Here is a 19,427-nt window from a genome sequence, read left to right as displayed (position 1 = left end):
TAAAGGTAATTATGACCAAACAAAAAGTTAAAATAAGCTAAATATCTATTTGATTAATTAATTTATAAGTTAATTTCTACTACATCTATTATTCTCAATCTTTTAAAATTAGCTACAAACTATTAAAATTATTTGACTTTTAAATATGAAAAGAAAGATTTGCAAATTTTGAAATTATAAGTTTTCAACTTAATCGAATATTCTTCATCCATTTTTTTAACACAAAACTAACTTTTGAAAAAATTATTTAAAAAGAAATGTATTTCGAAACGAAAGGATTAAAAATATAGACAAATTAGTAAAAATATAAACAATTTTTAACAGTTTTTATAATAGATTAATTAATTAAACTCTTGCATTAATTTTTATACCTAAAATAGTATTTATTTAATTATGTTTTATTTACATATTTTCTTGCAAATATTAAGATAATTTTTATTTAGCATTTATTGAAATATACTAAAATGATATTCTTTCAAAGGCTATTTATTATTTAAAATATGGAATTTATTTATTTATAAATTAATTTATTTAGAAATTACAGCACCGAATCAATAAATCAAATAAATTTTCAATATATATTGATATTTTTATTTATTTGAAATTTAAGGCACTTGTAATAACATTTTTATAGCTAAATATTTGCTTTCAAATCATCTTTAAATTAATAAAAAATTGGTTGGTGATTAATAAAATAGTAATTAATTATTAAATACTATCTAACAATTATTAAGGTGAAAAATAATTATTAATAGATTGATTGATGGATGGATGGATGAATTTATTTATGGATGAATGAATGAATTAATGTGTGTATACAGAAAAATTCTGAATTTTTTAACACTTTGGTTAAGTAAGTATTTAGGTATAAAGATAACTATAATTCTAAAGTAATTAATTTAAGATAAGAAAGAGATTGATTGATTGATTTTATTAAGATAATTATTATAATTTTTATATTGAACAGGTTTCTCTCGTTGATGATAGATACATATTTATTTTTTAATCTGTTTATTTGTTTATTATTAGATTATTAGGGTTTTAAATTAAATATTAATTGAAACTATAATTGACTCTTATATGAATTTACAGTTGAGATAATTTAATCATGAAATTTAAGGTTAATTTCAGTTGCTAATCAAATTGTTACTATTTTATTAATATGTTTGGGCAGCTTTATTTGTATTTTAGAAAAATAGAGCAACATATGCATAGACGGATTCAAAACGCTGTTGAGCAAATTTTCTTTTTACTGCGTTTAATTATTTATCTTTGTCTTTAGTTTACTTTTCTCTAAGTTCAGCCTTACGATGAATCTCACATAACTCTTCAACAACAGGAATAAGTTATTGCTATTCGTATTTAGTGTTACGAATTAAAGCCTCGCTCCATCTTTCTTATTTGTTGTAAATTATGCTTGAAATCAAAATAGATCCACATGCAAGTTGGCTAGGAGTATACTTAGTTCCTTAGTAATCAACTAAAGCCATTTCTAGGAAGTATAATGCAGTCAAAAATTATTTTTAATCGAATTCAGCAATACGAGCATACCTCTCTAAAAATCTAAAAGCACTAGGAGTAGTGATATTGAAGTTAAGTACCTGAAGAATGAGACCTTCATATTCGAAGAGCTCTTGTTTTGTGTAAGCGTCATCACAAACATGAGTGAAATCTTTTACTTCAGGTGGATAAATTTCTTCGTATTTGCAAGCAATAAAGAGAGCAGCAATACCAACTAGTTAAAATTTAGATTTATCAACTTTTGGTCCTTTCTCTAAATACCTATCTATCAAGTTTACTGTCAAGAAAAGTGTTTCAGGAAGTAAGTCAAATTTTAGGTGAACATCTATAAGCCAGTCAATTAGAATAGTCCTCATTCTACTATTTAAATCAGGCTAGCAACCTTATTCAAAGTATTAAGTTTTGCAGATATGTTTATCCTATTAATACAAAACATTAAAATTAGATTTAATAAAAATAATTTATCTAAATTAATAAACAATCTTTAAATTCATTGATTGATTGTTTTCCCAGTCGTTTTTAATCTTTAATTGTAATTGAATTATAAAAAGCTATTACAATAAAGATTAAAAAATACTTTAGGTTCACTAAAATCAATAAAAGACAAAATGAACTTAAAATATTACCTCATTAGATCTTAAATATTCAAATATTTCTTTTGCATATTAAGGAACATACTCAGGCTTATTAATGTATTTATAATCGATAAGCTCCATAGAAGATCTGCTATCAGGATAGTTTCTTCTACTTGTATATTTTTATTGGCTGTAATAATTTTATTGTGAATTAGCTTAGTGTTGAATTTATTATTGTTAGCTATGTTGGTCATGTATGTTATTACTTTATTGGGAATGACCATTCTCCATTTGTTATAAAAAATTAAAGTATTCAGTTGTATAGTCTGTTTAAGGAGCTTGAGATAGAGAGGCAGATGTTTAAGAATTATAATTAATTAAACTTTATCCTATGCTTGTATTTATTGTGGTGTGTATAGATTAACCTTAAACTTATTAGTTAGCTTGAGTAGATGAAGGAATAGGGAAATAGAAGCTGTTTTCAGTAAAAAAATTTTAAACAGAAACATTGTTGCTACTTTAATTTTCAACATCCATCTTAAGACCACTGTTGGGATTGTTAACTTAATTTAGGCGAGCAGCAGGAACAACACCTCTATAGCGACTGTTGTTTGATGTACCAGCACTTTTTTCTAAAACCATATTAACACTACTATTTAATTTATTATTTCCTTGTTGTTATGTTACAAAACTAGTTTATCTGCGATTATTAACTGACAATTCTCTGCTTGTGCATCTTGAGTTTGTCAAGGATCCGTTATTGTTGTTATTGTTTTTCTAAAATTTTAAAGGAGAATTTTTATTAGCAAAGTATTTATAAAGAAAAGATATATATATTTATAAGTAAATAGATAGATTGATAGATAAAGTAGAATTGACTTGAAATCAAATATTCAAATTAAATTAATAAGAAATATTTTTATAAATGAAAGGCAACGAAAGAATGAATCTCTAAATAAGAGCAAAATATTTTAATGTATTACTTTATTGAGAATTTACTGATGCTGTTAAATATTAGCTCCCTAGCCTTATTGAATATTAGAAAGGTCACGACCGAAACGTCTAGTGTTAGGGTATATATTGTTAGAATTGTTGTTTGAAGTTTTGCTGATTGGTAATTGCTATAATATTTGCTATTGTTGCAAAGGTTAATGTTGTTAAAGTGGCTAATAGAAGTTATTGAGGGGATATAAGTTATATTGCTAGGAAGTTTAGTAGGAAATATTTTCTTTATTATAATAATTGTTGTTGCCATGAGCTAAATAAGTGTGCTTTCCTTAGCTTTCTAAAGATGATGATGGTTGCTATTTTTATTAAAATTAATTTAATATTTAAAAGAAAGAAAAGTGGTAAGTTGTGAACTAATTTATTGCCCTCCTGCGCATGTTAAAGCAACTGGCGCAGCGAGAAAAGGACGGCAACGTGAATGGAAAATATAAATTACTTATTTAGTCTTTCTGTATTAGAAACTCATTGAGTAAAAGAAGGAAGCTTTAGATGATAAGATGGAGTGCTAAATACGGTTATTTCCTTTTGAAAGGATTGCTTTGTATTATGCAAGGGTTTTTTTAATTGTAATTATTTTGTATGTTTAATTATTATTACTTTTTTTTTCACTGTTTTTTATTTGATTTGATAATTGATATTAGGCTTTCTTATTCTTTTTTTAATTTTTTTTGTTTAACAAATAAATACCCATTATCATAAAAATATAAATTTGAAATTTTTACTCAAATCAAAAGATAAAACAAACAAAAAATCAAACAAACGGGATATGAATGAGCAATTAAAATCAACTGTTAAATTTAATTATTCATTTATATCGCATTTTCTCATTTATTTTTCATTATTTTTTTTGAATTGAATCTTTTTTAACAATATTTAATTAAAAACACAGCATTTTTCAACCGATTTTTTGCTTTATTTCCAAATAAACAAATTGAAATATATACATATATATATATGCATTAGTTATTATAGTTTGAAACACTATTTGTATTTATTTATTTATTGTTTGATTTATTTATTTATTGATTGTTTGCTGATCAAAAAATCAAATTAAAAGAAGACTTTAAAAAGATAAAGTTAGTAGATATTCATTCAAATGATAATTATTAAATACATGTACATATGCTTGTAAACACCTTTACATTTAATTTTAATTATCGTTCAAATTGCCACCAATAACAATTCCAACAAACATTTTCTAAATTTAAATGCATTTTTTTATGAAAAAAAATTGTTTTCTGTTAATGACCTGAATTTGAATATTATCTAATTGACCAAATATTCAAATATTAAATAACGAATTCTTAATATTTTTCTAGCAGCATTCAAACTTCAAAAAATATATTTCTAAATATTGAAAATTGTTGCTTTATTTTTCAAAAATAAAAATCAACTCTTTTATTAATCACATAATTTTTGAATTTCTTACTATAAGCACAATTTTCATATTTGCAATTTTTTGAATTTCTCAATAAATTTTTAGATACTATAATTGTTAAATAATTTAAATACTTGAATTAAGCTTTCTTTATTTTAAGCATCAATCACACTCACGCACTCTTTTTGATAAATTATTCATGGGTATTGTAACTTACTATTATTCAAATTAATGAATACTTTTAATTTAAGAAAATCTTTATTATTCAAAAATAATTAGGTGCAATTTTGGAAATATATCAAAATACTTAGATATTCCCCATAAAATAAAAAATCAATCAGAATATTAATTAATATTTGAATGTAAAGTCTAAATAAATATTCAAATAAATACAAGGGCGATTTAAATTAATTATCTCACTTCCCTTAATTTAAATCACATATTTCTGCTAAATTAATTTCCATTTTTATCGTTAAAATATATAAATACTTTTGTACATTTGAATTTTTTTAAAAGTACTCTCAATTCATATCACTTTAAAAATGGCTAAAATAAGCATTTGTTAAATATCTAAGAATTTTTTCAGTTCAAGTGATAATCCAGAGATGGTATTAAATATTTTACTCCTTTAAATATATTTTATTTTAATCCATCAAATTTAGTTCCATTTTACTATCTTACAATTTGATTTAATTCTTTTTATGAAATCTGTTCAAATTTTTTTAGATGGCTGATATTTTTAACGAATCTCTTTTTGAATTTACTTAAATTGCAAACAAATTAAATGGGGAGTCGTTTGAAAAAAGATTATACATAAACTGAAATATAAAATATTATAATTAGGTATTAAATCATATATATCAAGATATTTTTAATACTGCTTAAACAAAATATAAATAAAATAGTATTTTATATAAAATTAAATATTTTTAAAAGGTAATAAATAAAATTTTTTTGATATACTACCAGAAAAAATGATCATATATCTTTTACATAATTGGTGTTATTTTAAAAATTACTGTTACTTACTTGATTATCTTTATCAAATGAAATAAAAAACAATTTAAATAAAACATAATAAGTAATTGAATCGAAATTCATTTTAATTTATTTAAATAATATTACATTTAAATTATTTATTATTTTTATAGTCTTTCAAATTTATCAGAAATTAGACATTTAAATCAGCGCTTAGACAAAAAATTAAATTCAAATAATTATTTATTTCTATTAAATTGACAGTTTGACCTTAGTTAGGCTAATTTCTAAATAGAAAATAATTAATAAATTAATACTTTATTAATTTTAATGAATATAATTTATACTATAGAAATCAATTCAAACAAAAATTTATTTATGATCAAAACAAATTGAATTATAGAATCTATTTTTAACAGATTTAAACACATTTTAAAATATTACAATATTTAAGTTAAAACTCATTAAATTTGCATTTAAATTAAAGCAAAAATTCTACTCTTAAATCAAATTTATCTTTATTAGTTTAAGAGCTATTCGTACTATATAGATAGATTAATGAAAGATGTAAAAAATACTCACTTCGATTTCTTAAAAATTTAAAAAGAAATGAAAAAACAAAACAAAATTTTGAAATTAATGAATGAACTGTTAAAGGATTGGTTTTATGCTTAACAAATTATATTGATTTACAAAAAAAATGCATTAATTCAATCCAAATGTTAATTTACTATATAAAAAATTAGATATCTATCTTATTATTCAAGTGAAATTAGAAGTAAAAACAATTGATTGCAAAATTTTTTTAAAATGAATTGCTTTGAAACTATGAAAATATCTCAATAGTATTCTAAAATTATACAAAAAATATAACAAAGAAATGATAAAGATCCTAAAAATAAAAAATCCAATCTTATATAAATATCCAAGACTAATAAATAAAATATTTTAGGAACTTAAAATTAGTTAATATCTCATATTTAAAATAATACTAAACCAAATTCAAATTTATCTTGTAATTAGACAATAAACTCAACTACATCAAGCATCCAAAAAGGCTAGCAACAAATTAAAGATAAGTCTCCCTCTTAAACTACTCCAAGATATAATTATACGCCATTAACACCCTTGAAAAATTTAATTGGAAACAATTCATCATTGTCTCCCCTTCCTCATTTACAATAACAATAGATTAGAAATGTAAGTAAAACAATTCATTATCCTTAGAATCAATAGTAGAATAATAATGTTAGTAATACGATTTTAAATACAACTAATATGCTTGAAGATAACAGTTTTGTTAGCATTAATAATCATCTTTCAAATATTTAACAAGAGATCAGAATTAGTTAAAAAAAGCCTTATTTAAATGATTAAGACTCAACTCAAAAAGCTCTTTCCTAAAGATTGCTTGTCAATAATTATGATTAAAATAGTTAAAATACTCCAAAAAGATTATTTTTTAACTACAAGAACACTGTCAATGAATCTCTTAAAAATCATTCTCATGAACAGAAAAATTAATAGAAGGAACTTATTAATTTTAAATGTTCTCTATGCTAAATGAAAAACGCAAAATACCAAAGCAAAATAACTCATAATACTGGAGAATATACAAAATATTATTGTTCTAAATGTGCCATAAAGTTGATGGAACAAGGATAGAAAATGGATTGTATTCCTAATATAAAAACACCTCAATCATAATTAAAGAACCAACAATCTAATTACTAGTAGAAAAATTAATAAGAAGAAATATAATTAATTCATGACGACTAAGATTCATCTGCACACATACTTAAAAATGTATAACTTGAAAACTTCTCAAGGATAGATTAAAAATAGCACAGCAACAAGCAGATATCATAACTAGAGTTTCCTCCAAACTTTCAATTTGATAGGAAGGAGTCGCCAAATAAGCATAGCTCAAATTAAAAGGAAAATATATTTTTACCTACTTTAGGGGGTGTTGATTGCTATTAAAATGATGCTTTAGATAATAGCTAGAGAAATCTTTAACTTAATCAAATCGCAATTGATTAACTGAGTTAGAAAAATCAATAAGTACAAATTAAATAATAAATTTAGAATCATAATGGAATATTAAGTGATAGCATAATTAACCATTAATTAATAAATGGATGCAATTAAAATCTTTTTAGTTAAAATCAATAAATCTAATTACAATCAAAGTAAGATTAAAATAGAATGTAAGTTTGGAATTTTCATGACTCAGAAAACTAAGATGATTAAAAATGGCAAGATTTAGGTCCGAAGCTTACTTTTGAAGGAGAAAGCTAACGTCCATCTGACTAAGATTTATTTAATATCTAATAGCAAGATATTAATAGGGCAATTATAGTATTTAATGATTCAGAAAACAATTAGCAATCAAAAAACATCTAAGATTCAGAAGGATAAGAAGAATAGAGCGACAGTAATTAAAAGGATTCTGATATAGCTACAATTAGTCAAGTTAATCCAAGTAATATTTTTAAGTAATATAAAAAGTTATAATTTAAAAAAATAAAATTTAGTTAATCATAACAATAGCTTATAGAAGGAAGATGATAATAGGTAGATGATAATGCAATAGGAATAAATAGTTGATGAAGATTCTTAAAGTCAGTTTTTACCTTAATTTTCAGATTAAAGCAATTATGAATAATCAAGATAGAGGAAAATTTAAATTTTAGAAAATTTTTCTTAGGAACTAAATCTAAGCAATACTCGAGCAGCAGCGTGCTTGAATCAGCTTGCGCAAAGAAAAAAAGAAGTTACTAAATTCTATGAGAATTAAGAACTCAAATTATAATAAAATGCATAAAACTTAATGTAATTTATTTAGCAAGAATTAAATGAATCTATTGAAAAATTGCGAAACGCTCAAGTAAAAACTTTAAGCTTGTTTGCTGAAAAGGAACATCAGCTTTAACGAATTTATCATGAAATACAATCTACAGAGCTTGATGTAAAAAAGAACCGCATTCAAATTGTAGAATTTATGGAGGAGTAACCGTTCAATAACATCATTTAAATTTATCACTAAAACCTTTCCAAAAATACTTACACTATAAATGAGCTACCAAATTAGATTTTATGTCTTTCTAAGACTTATTAATTAGCTGAAAAGAAGTAAGCTTCAGCTTTGTTTTAGCAAGGACTTAAAGATGCATTAGTAGTTTAAGAAAAGAGAACAACTATGTTTGGTAACTCTTCATATGCTTCAGCTACTTCTACTCCTTAAACAGCAAGTACAAATAATAATAGCTACAACTTAGTAATTTCCCCAAGATCGAGCAATAATCAAAATATAAACTAATTCAATTTTGTTAACAATTAGAATATGCTTTCATACTAGTCTCATTAAAGCTAGTATCAAACCCAAAAAAGAAATTTATCATAGACAAATAGTATGACTTCAAGCAAGGTTTTTACATCTTAGTCTAATCAAACTATATTATAAAATTAACCAACATTAAATATTAAGCAGAACTCATAATAATAATAATTCTTTTCAGCATAAGTTAATAATCCATCTCCTTTAAAAAAGTAAAATATTGATAATAGCTACGTTCAAGAAGAAAGTTAATAATTACCTTAATCTAGCGATTTTGGTAACAACAATTAAAACTAATTTTAAAACCATGAAAATATTTAATCTAGCTTTTCTTAACAAAATTAAAATTTTCAGCAGATTAGTAATAATTTTTCTTTACAAAATTCTGGTAATAAATCTCAATTCAAACCTATTATTTCTAATTCAATTTCTTCACCTCTAATAAAAAAGAATAATTCTTTAAAAAATATATAAAACTACCCAATCATGTATGAAAACCAATATATCTAAAATCCATATTCTTCAGTAGAAAACCATTTTGAGTAAATATACAAGCCTGATGTAACAAGGGAAAATGCTCCATCTTACTCTTCTGTATAATTTCAAAGATGGAAAGACTGTGAAAAAACTATTATTGAATAGATTATGAGTATAGAACAAAATGAAATGAATTTGACTCCTGGAAGAGATTCAAAACAGGATATTGAATTACTATCGCCTTGCCAATAATCTTCAAAAATATCTGGAATTGTTCCTTAGAATTTATTTTAGTCTCCCATACAAATTTAACATTAAAACAATGAAATAAGTATAGCAAATTAAAAAAACGACTTTGCATAAGATGAAATTAAATGTCTAAGCGACTATGAAAAAAAAATATAATCTCAAATAAATCAGTAAAATAATACTCAATAAATTTAAAATATAGACAATGATTAATAAGAAAATTAAGATCTTAAATAAGTCAAATAAGAAGATTTTAAAAAATAAGGAACAAGTAAATTTGAAGATATAAAAAATAATTATTAATGGATGATAGAATAATACAAAATGGAATAAAATCTTGTTTCTTCTCATCTTGTACCATAAGAACCAAGAAATGCTAAAAAAGTAAATTCTTTAGCAGTAAAATAAAATTTAGACAATTTAGCAAAGGGCTCAAACCAAAATCAAACAAAATAATTTGAATAAAATAAAATTATTAGAGAGAGATGTGAGTTGCAGGATATTACATACTTAAAATTATAATAAAACGATTAAATTTAAAATAAATTATTAAGAGCTGAAAATAACAACTAACTTATTGATGAGATAAATTTAAGTGAAAATTTGATCAATAAAGCATAATTCAAATAATCAAGTAATTAAAGTTATTCTTCTAATAATCAGACAGGAGAGTTTTAATTGAATGATCATGGTATTATACAAAATTAGAATTAAGCGGTACATAGTTATGGAGATTAATACTCAGATTAGATAGCTAAAGATAAAAGCATAAGTGAAGGAGTTGATTTATCTTATTCTGTATCTGTTGCAGCAGGTTTAGCAAGCACAAATGATCAAATGATAAATAACCCAAATAGTTAAAGTATTTAAAATTCAAATAATCTATTTAAAATAAAAAGCTATAAATAAGAAGAGTAAGCTTTATCTAAAGATGGATAGTTCTGTACTCTTTAGCCTTTGTGTCAAAGCAATTTATTGACGTAGTAAGAATAGAAGCAGGAATTATATCAAGATGGAAATAAAAGAGAGACATCTATAAACCAGATTGATTTGATCTCAAACAGTGATTAATAAATACAGATTTAAAAAGAAAACTAAAACTTAACTCACTTAAATAGACAAAATTTGATAAGTTCTTTTTCTTAAAATATAAAACTTTCTGATGATTTAATAGAAACAAGTATTGTTTAAAATTATATAAATAGAGAATCATTTTCTTAGAATAACGACTAAACAAGCTATTACTCCTAAAATACTAACCAATTTAATTAGTAACTTATGAATGACTAAAATACTTTAAATTAATTTGATAAAAAAGCTATACTAAACGAATACAAGCCCTCGTTTAATAATAATCAAAATGAAGCAAATGAAGATAAAAATATCCAGTTTATATAATCTACAACTTTAAATTATCCTTAAATGAATAAGAACGAAATATAGCTTGGATTTTCTATTAATATTCAACAGTCATAAGATGATAAAATATATAGGTAATTATAAAATATAGCAAAAGATTCCTTTTCTGATGCTAACTATACTATACAACATCAAGAAAGTTAAGAAGAATAGAATGATTAAAAAGAAGACATTATCTTAGACATAAATTAGTTGCATGATATTTCTGGCGATGAAGATACAGACTCTGGTTTAGGATCTAACGCATCAAAAAGACCTCTTAAATACTCAGAAATAATTTAAAAAATTCATGAAAATTATAACAGGTTGTCTTAAAACTGCTAAAAAAAAAGTAATAATCTTTAAAAAAATTAGTCATAGCCAACACTTTCATAAGAAAATCAATAAGAGACGCATTAAGCAAACCAATAAAAGTTAAATCCTTAAGAATGTTAAAACAACGAGAATAATTTAGACTCTCAACAATAGAATTTTAAAACTGAAGAATCTCAATTAGTTTTTAGCAATTAAGAATAAATTCATTTAGAAATTGCATAAAATCTTTCAGATCTAGTATTGAATAAAAATAATGAAAATTTTAGCAGCTTTTGTACAAATATGAATTAACTTGAGCAATCACTCACTCCTATGAATAACTAACAAAACGAGCAGGTTCTTTAAAATGATATTATACAAATATCTATTATAAGTCCTCATATTAAATAGAATGAAATTATAGATCAAGAAGTAAATTTTATTTAAAACTCCTAAAAAGAATCTGAAAACTATGTAAATACTGTAGCATCTTTTAGTCAATAATAATTTGAACAGTAGCATTAAGAGTTATCAAATAATAATTATCCTTCTAAAGAAGAATAGTATGTCATTTAAACATAAATTAATAATACAGTTGAAGTATCCCCTAACTCTAATAAGGAAGAGCTAATAGTAAATTAAGATAAAGACTCAACATTTTCAAGGTTTCTTGATAATTATGGGTGTGTAAGCACAAATATAGAAGCTTAGATCAACGATCACATAAACAATTAGATTTCTCAAAAAAGAATCAATTTTAACAAGTATTCAGAACTAATTAAAAGCTCCCCTCATTTTAGGGCACACAAATTCACTGAAGACTCTGTACTAAGTGATGAAGATGATAACTTGGATGAAGAGCAATTCGAAGTAAGAAGTACCCCATTCAAGTGAATCTTAAAAATTATTGATAATGCCTATTATATAAAATTTATTAAGTACTAAAAGAGTTATTTTATATTTATTATATTACACTTTTGAGTAATTCTTGTTTTATATTAAAGAAAAAATATTATTAGAATTCCTTAAAGGATTTTTTAAATAACTAACTTATAATTAAAAATTAATAAAATCAACAATTTTTAAAATTTTTTAGTTTTAATATTTCAATTAATTTTACATTAAAATAATTGATTACTTATGGACACAAGATTTTACATTTTAATATATTTAATGTGAATCTTGCCTTGTTTAGAAACCATAATTAACACGATCAAAAGTAGGATGAGTGGCAACATATTAAAATTAAAATCAAGAACTAACTAAGGTAAGACAGATTAAAACAAATTAAGAAGAACAAGAACTAGAAGACATACATAACGATTCAACATAAAAATTAAATACAATATCGGAATAGATATTTATCAAAAATATTTACTAAAGTATATTACTTGTTATATAGTCTGTAAGAATATATTTTAATTAATGATTAAAATAGATTTTATTACTAATTGCACTTTAATAAAATAAGTCTGAACTATAAAATATTATTATCATTTGTATAATTCAATTTTTTATACATCTTAAATTATTTTTAAATTTTTGTTAACAATATAATTTGAAGATCTTAGCTTAGACAAACACAAATTAATTGCTTTTCAACAATTTTCTTTCATTTAGGCATTTAATAATTTAGCAGGGTGATTGTCTTCTGCAAGAGGTTTTATTTCGTAGACTGCATTGACAATTTGACGTTTAAGCTTTGTAATAAAAATTTAATAAATTATAAAAATAGATAATATATCAATATACTCCAGTGCTTTCTCCTTTGAGTCCTATATATGAAATAGCTATTGTTTCTTTATTGGTATTTTAAGAAGCAATATAAAGAATTAGTTTAGTTATATTTTAAAATTTGCTCTATCTCACTGATTAGTAGACAGTTCCATCTAAATTAGGAACAAGCATAAATTCCTAAATTTTTTATAAGCAAATAAGTAAGTAAATTAATAAAAATGAAATTAGTTTACTTCTAATCCTTTGTTTTCAGAAATTGAAAAATCAACATTTTCTTGGTTTGTATAAACTTTAAGTATGTTTGGAGCATGCTCTTAGTCTTTAGCAATAATATTAATTGATTTGAGATTGACTGTGCAAGTAAATCTGATTAAAATTTAGATAATTTAACAAATTTAATGTGGAAAAAATCTTTTTAAATTTACGGAATGATAAATATCATTTCAGGATCAGGTTCATCTGATTAAACAAAATCACCATTTTCTAATTTTTAATCTTCTTCTTTAAAAACACTTCTTCCTTTACCGCTTTATGATTCATTTAAACAATTTATCTATAGTTAAATTAAAAAATTAGAAATTCTACTAAAAAAAATTTGATAAAAATGTAATTCTGAGATAAAAATAAAATACTCCTGCAAGCTCAATAACAGAATATAAATCTTAAGCATTTTCAACATTTGCATATTCTTTGCAACCGCAGCTAGAGCTGTGAACGTGATTCATTTTAGTTAAAAATTAATTATCTCTAAAATACTTAATTAATTAAATTTGTAAACAATATTTAATCTAAAAAAAATAAATTTAAATTTTCTACATAGTCATAATATGAATGAAAATTATATGCTAATCAATTAAATTTTAGTGGAATAATTAATCTTAAAAAGAAATAGACAAAATCTTTAAGTATTTTAATACACTGGAATATTTTATTGACTAAACCTAAATTCATTAAATTACTTAAAATTATTAGAATTATTATCAGTAATTTATTAAAGTTATTTAATATTATTATTTTAATAGCATGGACGACTCATAAATATTGCTGTTTGTGTGTTTGAATAACATGAGTTTATTAAAAACAGTAAAATATATTATTTTAGCATTTCATCAATTAAGCATAAAATTTAATAATTTTATTAAAAAAATAAAAATTTAATGGATATAATTTGATTTTAATAAAAAAAAAACTAAATTAATTATTTTGATGAGTATTTGTCAATATTCAAAATTATGAAAAAATAAATTTTATGTACTGTCTTTTGGAGAAGAATTAAATTTATATATTATTTGTTCATTAGTAGTAGTAAATTTAATTTGAGAGATAGTTAACAAACAAATCAGTGTTTTGCTATAATTATTTGATTAGATATTAATTGAAAATTTTCTTAAGTATTATTGTAGAAAAAAAATATTAAAATATAGTAGAAAAAGCAAATAGATGCGTTAATCAGGATACTAGCAATAATTTTAAATTTAATAGCAGAGATAGACATAGTTTTTGCCTTCTAGCAGCTAGCGAGTATAAACACTGCCTAGTGATTTAAATAGTTAATTAGTTAACACTCCTTCATCTTTTAATAGGAAATCTATGTACTAATCGCCATCTTCTACTCAAATATAACCAAGAATGGCTGCTTCTCCTCTTAATCAAAGATTTAGTTCACCCATGCCAACAAAAATAGCTTAAGGATACACAAGCCCACTTTCAAATTCAAACGTTAGTTTAGTAAATGGCCAATTAACTGCTAGTGTAAACTAACCAAATGGATATCTGAATACTATTTTGAATTCACCTTCAACACCCTAAGCAAGCAACTAATTTACTGCTACTTTACCAAGTTAAAATTAGTAATTCAGTAAAACTTTGTCAGGAGGATTTGGTACAAATTCATTAACATCATCATAGAATATGGGATTAGCAAATAGTTTAAATAGTAATGGGACTGAGTCAGTTTTTTAGCAGACAAGCTTGATTAAAGATTTGGATTAGCAAGTAAAAAAATTAAAAGATGAATTAGAAACAAGCAGAGCAATACAGCTTAACACTTAAAAGCATAATGATGAGCTTATAAAAAAAATAAAAGTATTAATTAATGAAAATGAAAAAATGCAGCTTAAAGAGTAAGAAAAAGAAGAGTAGAATATTAAGGATTTAAAGATTCCTCCTAACATATAAGTCCTTCTTCTGGAAAACAAAAAATTTTAAGGAATTATTAGGGATTTAGAATCAAAAGCAAAGGTAAATTATTTATTATTTTAAAAGCAAATTATTGTAATAAGCTGTTAAAAATTATATTCAAAAATTTAAAATGATAGCTCTTAATATTAGAAAATGAGAAGCAAACTTTTCTTTTGAAGTAAAACTCTATTTTGTAGCAAAAAAGTAAAGCACAAGGAGAAAATGTACCAACTGAAAATGCTTTAAACGTTTAACTAAATACATTAACTCTTTAAGATTACAAAGAGAGGTGCACATAGTTAGAAAAAAAACTGGAAATATAAATGATGGAACAAAAAAATATTTAAAATTTAGCTAGTACATGGGAGTAAAAGCTAGATTTACTATTGTAAGAAAACGAAAAGTTATAGAAATTAGTAAAAGAAAAAATTTAATAGCATGAAAACTTAAGTAGAGAAAACACTTCGTTACTCTAGAGAATTAAAGAGTTAAAAAATGAAAATGAAAAGATACAATAAGTGATGTCTGAAAGTGGTCTGTCTGATATGTAAGTAATGGAAATGGAAACTAAATTTTAGACCATTTTAGAAGAAAATAACAGAATAAATGAGTTATTAACAGAAAGAAATACAGAGGCTGATAAATAGCAGTAAAAAATTATATAGTTAGAAGATCAATTAATCTAGTTAAGTCATAGAAATCCAATTTAAGCTAATAACATTAATGAAGAAAAGGCAAGGTATTTATTATTTTTAATTTAGGCATTTAATATTTATAAATTTTATGCCAGTATTTAAGAGTTTGAGCTCAGGAATTAATTATAAGAAATGTCTGAGAAATTAAGAGAATTGTAAGAATCTAATCAGAAATTGAATGCAGAAAAATAAATACTATTAGAAGAAAATTAGGTAATCAGCTAATTGATTAGCTAGAATTAAGCTTACTAATAAGAAATTTAGTAAAAGTAGGAAATAATTAGCTAGCTAAATGAAAATTAAATATCAAAAAGTGAATCATAAAATTTATTAAATCATTTTCATAATCCTTAGGAAATCAATTTAATTAAAGAAGAGTATTCACAATCAATCCTAAGGTATTTTATCATTTCATTCAACTTTTAATCAATATGAAAATATTTAGAATATATTTTATCCATTTATTCATTCAAAATTTTTTTTAATTTAAAATGTTTAACTTAATTTTATTAAATTATTTAGCTCACATTTATTAAAAATTATTGAATTCAGATATTTAAATACTTTTTTCAAACGAATCATCAATATATTTATTCTTAGAATTCGTTATACATAATTTAAATCTTTTTTGAAATATTATTTTTATGGAATTGATGTAAACAATAATTAATTAAAAATAGATTTGAATAATATGTGCAAGAAATTGAAATTGAAAAACAAGAATTAATTTTAGTTCAAAATGAAAAAATTGAAGAATTCTAAAAGAATCTTAATGAATTAATAGTAAAATTAGAAAACAGTGAGAGCAAAGTGAAGCAATTATAAGAACAACTTGTTGAGAAACAAAGCTTACTTTAATAAAAAACTTAAGAAATAAATACAATGAAAATAAAAGTTAGTGTGAGTGCAGAATAAATGGAAAGATGTAAAATAGAAATAGATGATTTTAATAAATAGCTTCTAGAAAAATAAATTGAAGTGACTTAAAAGTAGTCATAAATTGATTAGTTAGAAAATCAAGTGAACTATCTTATAAAAGAAAAAGATAATTTAAAAAGTGAAGCCAGCAAGTTGAATACCCTCTTATAAGCAAGGAAAGATCAATTTGACATAGCTAATAAAAATTTATAGGAGACAAGAAATGAACTGTCAAAGTCTCTAACCAATAACTATCAATTATAATAAGAAAATACTAACTTGTCTTTAAATAACTAAAAGCTTGTAATAAATAAATAATTTATTTATATTTTAAAATTGTTAATTTAAAAATTAATTTATATTTAATTTACTAAAGGTTGAAAATATAAATAAACTTGAAGAATAGTTGAAAGTTATTGATAATTAGCATTTAAGCTAGCTAAAGAATTCAGATTGCAGTTTGTTTTAGTAAAAACAGAGTATCGTGATAGAAACTTCATCAAAGCAAAACTAAATAATTCTAAGATTGTTAGAGCTAGAAAAGAATTTACAATAAAAAATATTTGCAAATACTAATGGTAATGGAGAATGCATGTAAAAGGGTTAGTCATTAAGTTAATAAATAATAAAAGAAGAAAGATAAGAATCTTAAAATTCTATTTGAGTATTTATTCAGAGTTAAATTTTGCTTTGATTTTTATAAAAATAATTTATAAGTCATTACAAATTATTATGAATGCAATAAAAAGCATAACAAAATATAATCGTAAAAAATAAAAAAAAATAATCTAAAATACTTTTCAGCTAAGCTAAGCTGTTATTTTATTTAACCTAGAGTCTGTTTATAATTATTTATAATAAAATAAAATTCTCTCCTTATTATATTAATTAGTGTTAGTTCCTACAAAACCTTTCTCTATATATTCATTTTATATTTTTATTTTCGAATTCCCATTTTGAATTCAAAAATATTTATTTGCTGGGTATTTATTTATTTATTTTTTCTTACCAAGCTCATAATTTAACAATTAAACATAATCTTGATAGAATGAATACAAATTATAAAGCAATCCCCTTAAGAATGATCATAAATTCTTTTTGGCATGGATATATTTGAATACACATACTATACCAGCCACTAAAAATATGCAAGATAGGCATATCAAAACAATACTTCCTAAGTAGTTTTACTGTCCAAATTCATTTAATGTCGTAACTACAAAATTGATAGTACTTTTGTATTAATCTGAATTATAGTCTAAATTTTAAATACATTTTTAATATGTTGATTGATTGATATATTTTTTATTAGCTTACTATTCATTATTTTTAATGTGTATGTACCAGCATTTAACCCATCATGAATTTTGCCATAATACTTTCTGAATGTAGATGCTGGAGAAGGTCTCATCCAAACCATAAAATGCTCTATTTAATCGAATATAAAATTTATTTTTTAACTATTTTACTAAATTTTTTACAATCTGTCAAATTTATCCAAGCTTTATCTTTGAGCTCAGGGTCCATAACATAGTTATTATCTATATCTATCTACCAAGCTATATTTGAATCATCTATTGTTACACCTTCGATTTAAAAGGTATCTATTGAATTACAAATATATTTATTTTCCTATTTTATTGAATATCTTTACCATTAAAAAAAGTGTAAGCATAGAGGCCACAAGGTATAGCCACATCGTTAGGATTTAGCGCTTTTTTTGTAATTGAAGTCGTTTACCCCATTTAGCTATTTGTATAATAATTACTACCACATTCATTTATCGCTTAAGCAACAGAAATATTTTTTCCTTTTAGTTAATCAACGCTTTTCGATTTTGAAAATTCAGAAGAAGCTTAGAAAAAATTATTCATTTAATAGTAAACGTATACTGGACCTTTCATAGTTTAAGGTATGTTAAAATTCTTAATAATACATTCTTAACCAAGACCTTAGCCTTAATTACTGCATACACTTTTGTATGCGATAGAATTCTCTTTAATCATTAATGTATAAGCAAGTTCAACGCTTCCAAATACACCAAATGCTAAACCTGTTATATTTTAAAGAGAAAAGTTTGAATTTATTTTTTAAATAACTGAAATGCTGTTTTTTATAAGCTAATTTCTAAATTTGTATTAAATTTCTACTCTTTACATAATATAAAATTTATAATGGCTAATTTAGGAAATCTTTTTGTAGGCTACCAGTCAATCAAAAATTAATCAAGTATTCTTTCAGGATCATCAAATGGTAAACTATTTAAATGCTTTTACACTTTTTGATCTGAATTTACATGCAACTAATTGTTCTGCTAAACAAATTCCTGAAGACTCTATACATTTGCCCTTTTTTGAGTGTCCATATCTAACAACGATTTGTAGCACTGAATTAAAAATCAAAATTTGTGGAAATTTAATAAATTATATTTTGAATAACAATTAAAAAATTAAGAGTAAATGAAAGTTAATTATTGTAATTATTAATTTGTTAAAACAGCTTAAAAACTTAGAGCTGAGTATTTATATAAAATTAAAAAATACGATCGAATATTCTTTACAAAGATTTTTTTGAATTAAAAGATAGTAGATTTATAGAATAAACTGCTTGCTTGTATAAGCAATAACAGGCCAAAAATAACATTTTATTATTTGAAG

The 19,427-nt window shown here is 23.2% G+C and overlaps 5 protein-coding genes across 5 annotated transcripts; 2 read left to right on the top strand and 3 right to left on the bottom strand. All coding sequences in view use genetic code 6, as the record gives it.

The window, feature by feature from the left end:
• Positions 1–1,127: 1,127 nt before the first annotated feature.
• TTHERM_00842480 (amine-terminal domain cyclin) lies at positions 1,128–3,801 on the bottom strand (the record flags this gene model as incomplete). Its single annotated transcript, XM_001027264.3, has 4 exons — positions 1,128–1,940; positions 2,148–2,873; positions 3,080–3,400; positions 3,541–3,801. The coding sequence occupies 4 exons, from the start codon at positions 3,799–3,801 to the stop codon at positions 1,128–1,130; spliced, it is 2,121 nt and encodes a 706-aa protein (XP_001027264.2).
• Positions 3,802–6,270: 2,469 nt separating this feature from the next.
• Positions 6,271–12,133, top strand: TTHERM_00842470 (endo-1,4-beta-xylanase xylA, putative; the record flags this gene model as incomplete). The annotated part of the gene is made up of 2 exons (XM_001027263.2): positions 6,271–7,945; positions 7,998–12,133. The coding sequence occupies 2 exons, from the start codon at positions 6,271–6,273 to the stop codon at positions 12,131–12,133; spliced, it is 5,811 nt and encodes a 1,936-aa protein (XP_001027263.2).
• Positions 12,134–12,837: 704 nt separating this feature from the next.
• On the bottom strand, positions 12,838–13,701 carry TTHERM_00842460 (thioredoxin family Trp26 protein; the record flags this gene model as incomplete). The annotated part of the gene is made up of 5 exons (XM_001027262.3): positions 12,838–12,939; positions 12,992–13,153; positions 13,210–13,342; positions 13,402–13,529; positions 13,609–13,701. 5 exons carry the CDS (start codon positions 13,699–13,701, stop codon positions 12,838–12,840), a joined length of 618 nt encoding a protein of 205 aa, XP_001027262.1.
• A 634-nt stretch (positions 13,702–14,335) lies between these two features.
• Positions 14,336–17,434, top strand: TTHERM_00842450 (hypothetical protein; the record flags this gene model as incomplete). The annotated part of the gene is made up of 5 exons (XM_001027261.2): positions 14,336–15,217; positions 15,295–15,896; positions 15,948–16,250; positions 16,533–17,073; positions 17,147–17,434. Exons 1-5 carry the CDS (start codon positions 14,417–14,419, stop codon positions 17,432–17,434), a joined length of 2,535 nt encoding a protein of 844 aa, XP_001027261.2. The 5' UTR covers positions 14,336–14,416.
• Positions 17,435–17,855: 421 nt separating this feature from the next.
• Positions 17,856–19,135, bottom strand: TTHERM_00842440 (ligand-effect modulator 3 LEM3 family protein; the record flags this gene model as incomplete). The annotated part of the gene is made up of 5 exons (XM_001027260.3): positions 17,856–18,028; positions 18,088–18,198; positions 18,252–18,374; positions 18,425–18,823; positions 18,928–19,135. The coding sequence occupies 5 exons, from the start codon at positions 19,133–19,135 to the stop codon at positions 17,856–17,858; spliced, it is 1,014 nt and encodes a 337-aa protein (XP_001027260.2).
• Between the last annotated feature and the right edge of the window lie 292 nt (positions 19,136–19,427).

The sequence above is a fragment of the Tetrahymena thermophila genome, assembly GCF_000189635.1.
Source record: "Tetrahymena thermophila SB210 genomic scaffold scf_8253894, whole genome shotgun sequence".
Classification (NCBI taxonomy): Eukaryota; Ciliophora; class Oligohymenophorea; order Hymenostomatida; family Tetrahymenidae; genus Tetrahymena; species Tetrahymena thermophila.
Note: the sequence above shows the minus strand (reverse complement) of the source record. Positions and strands in the feature narration are given on the sequence as shown.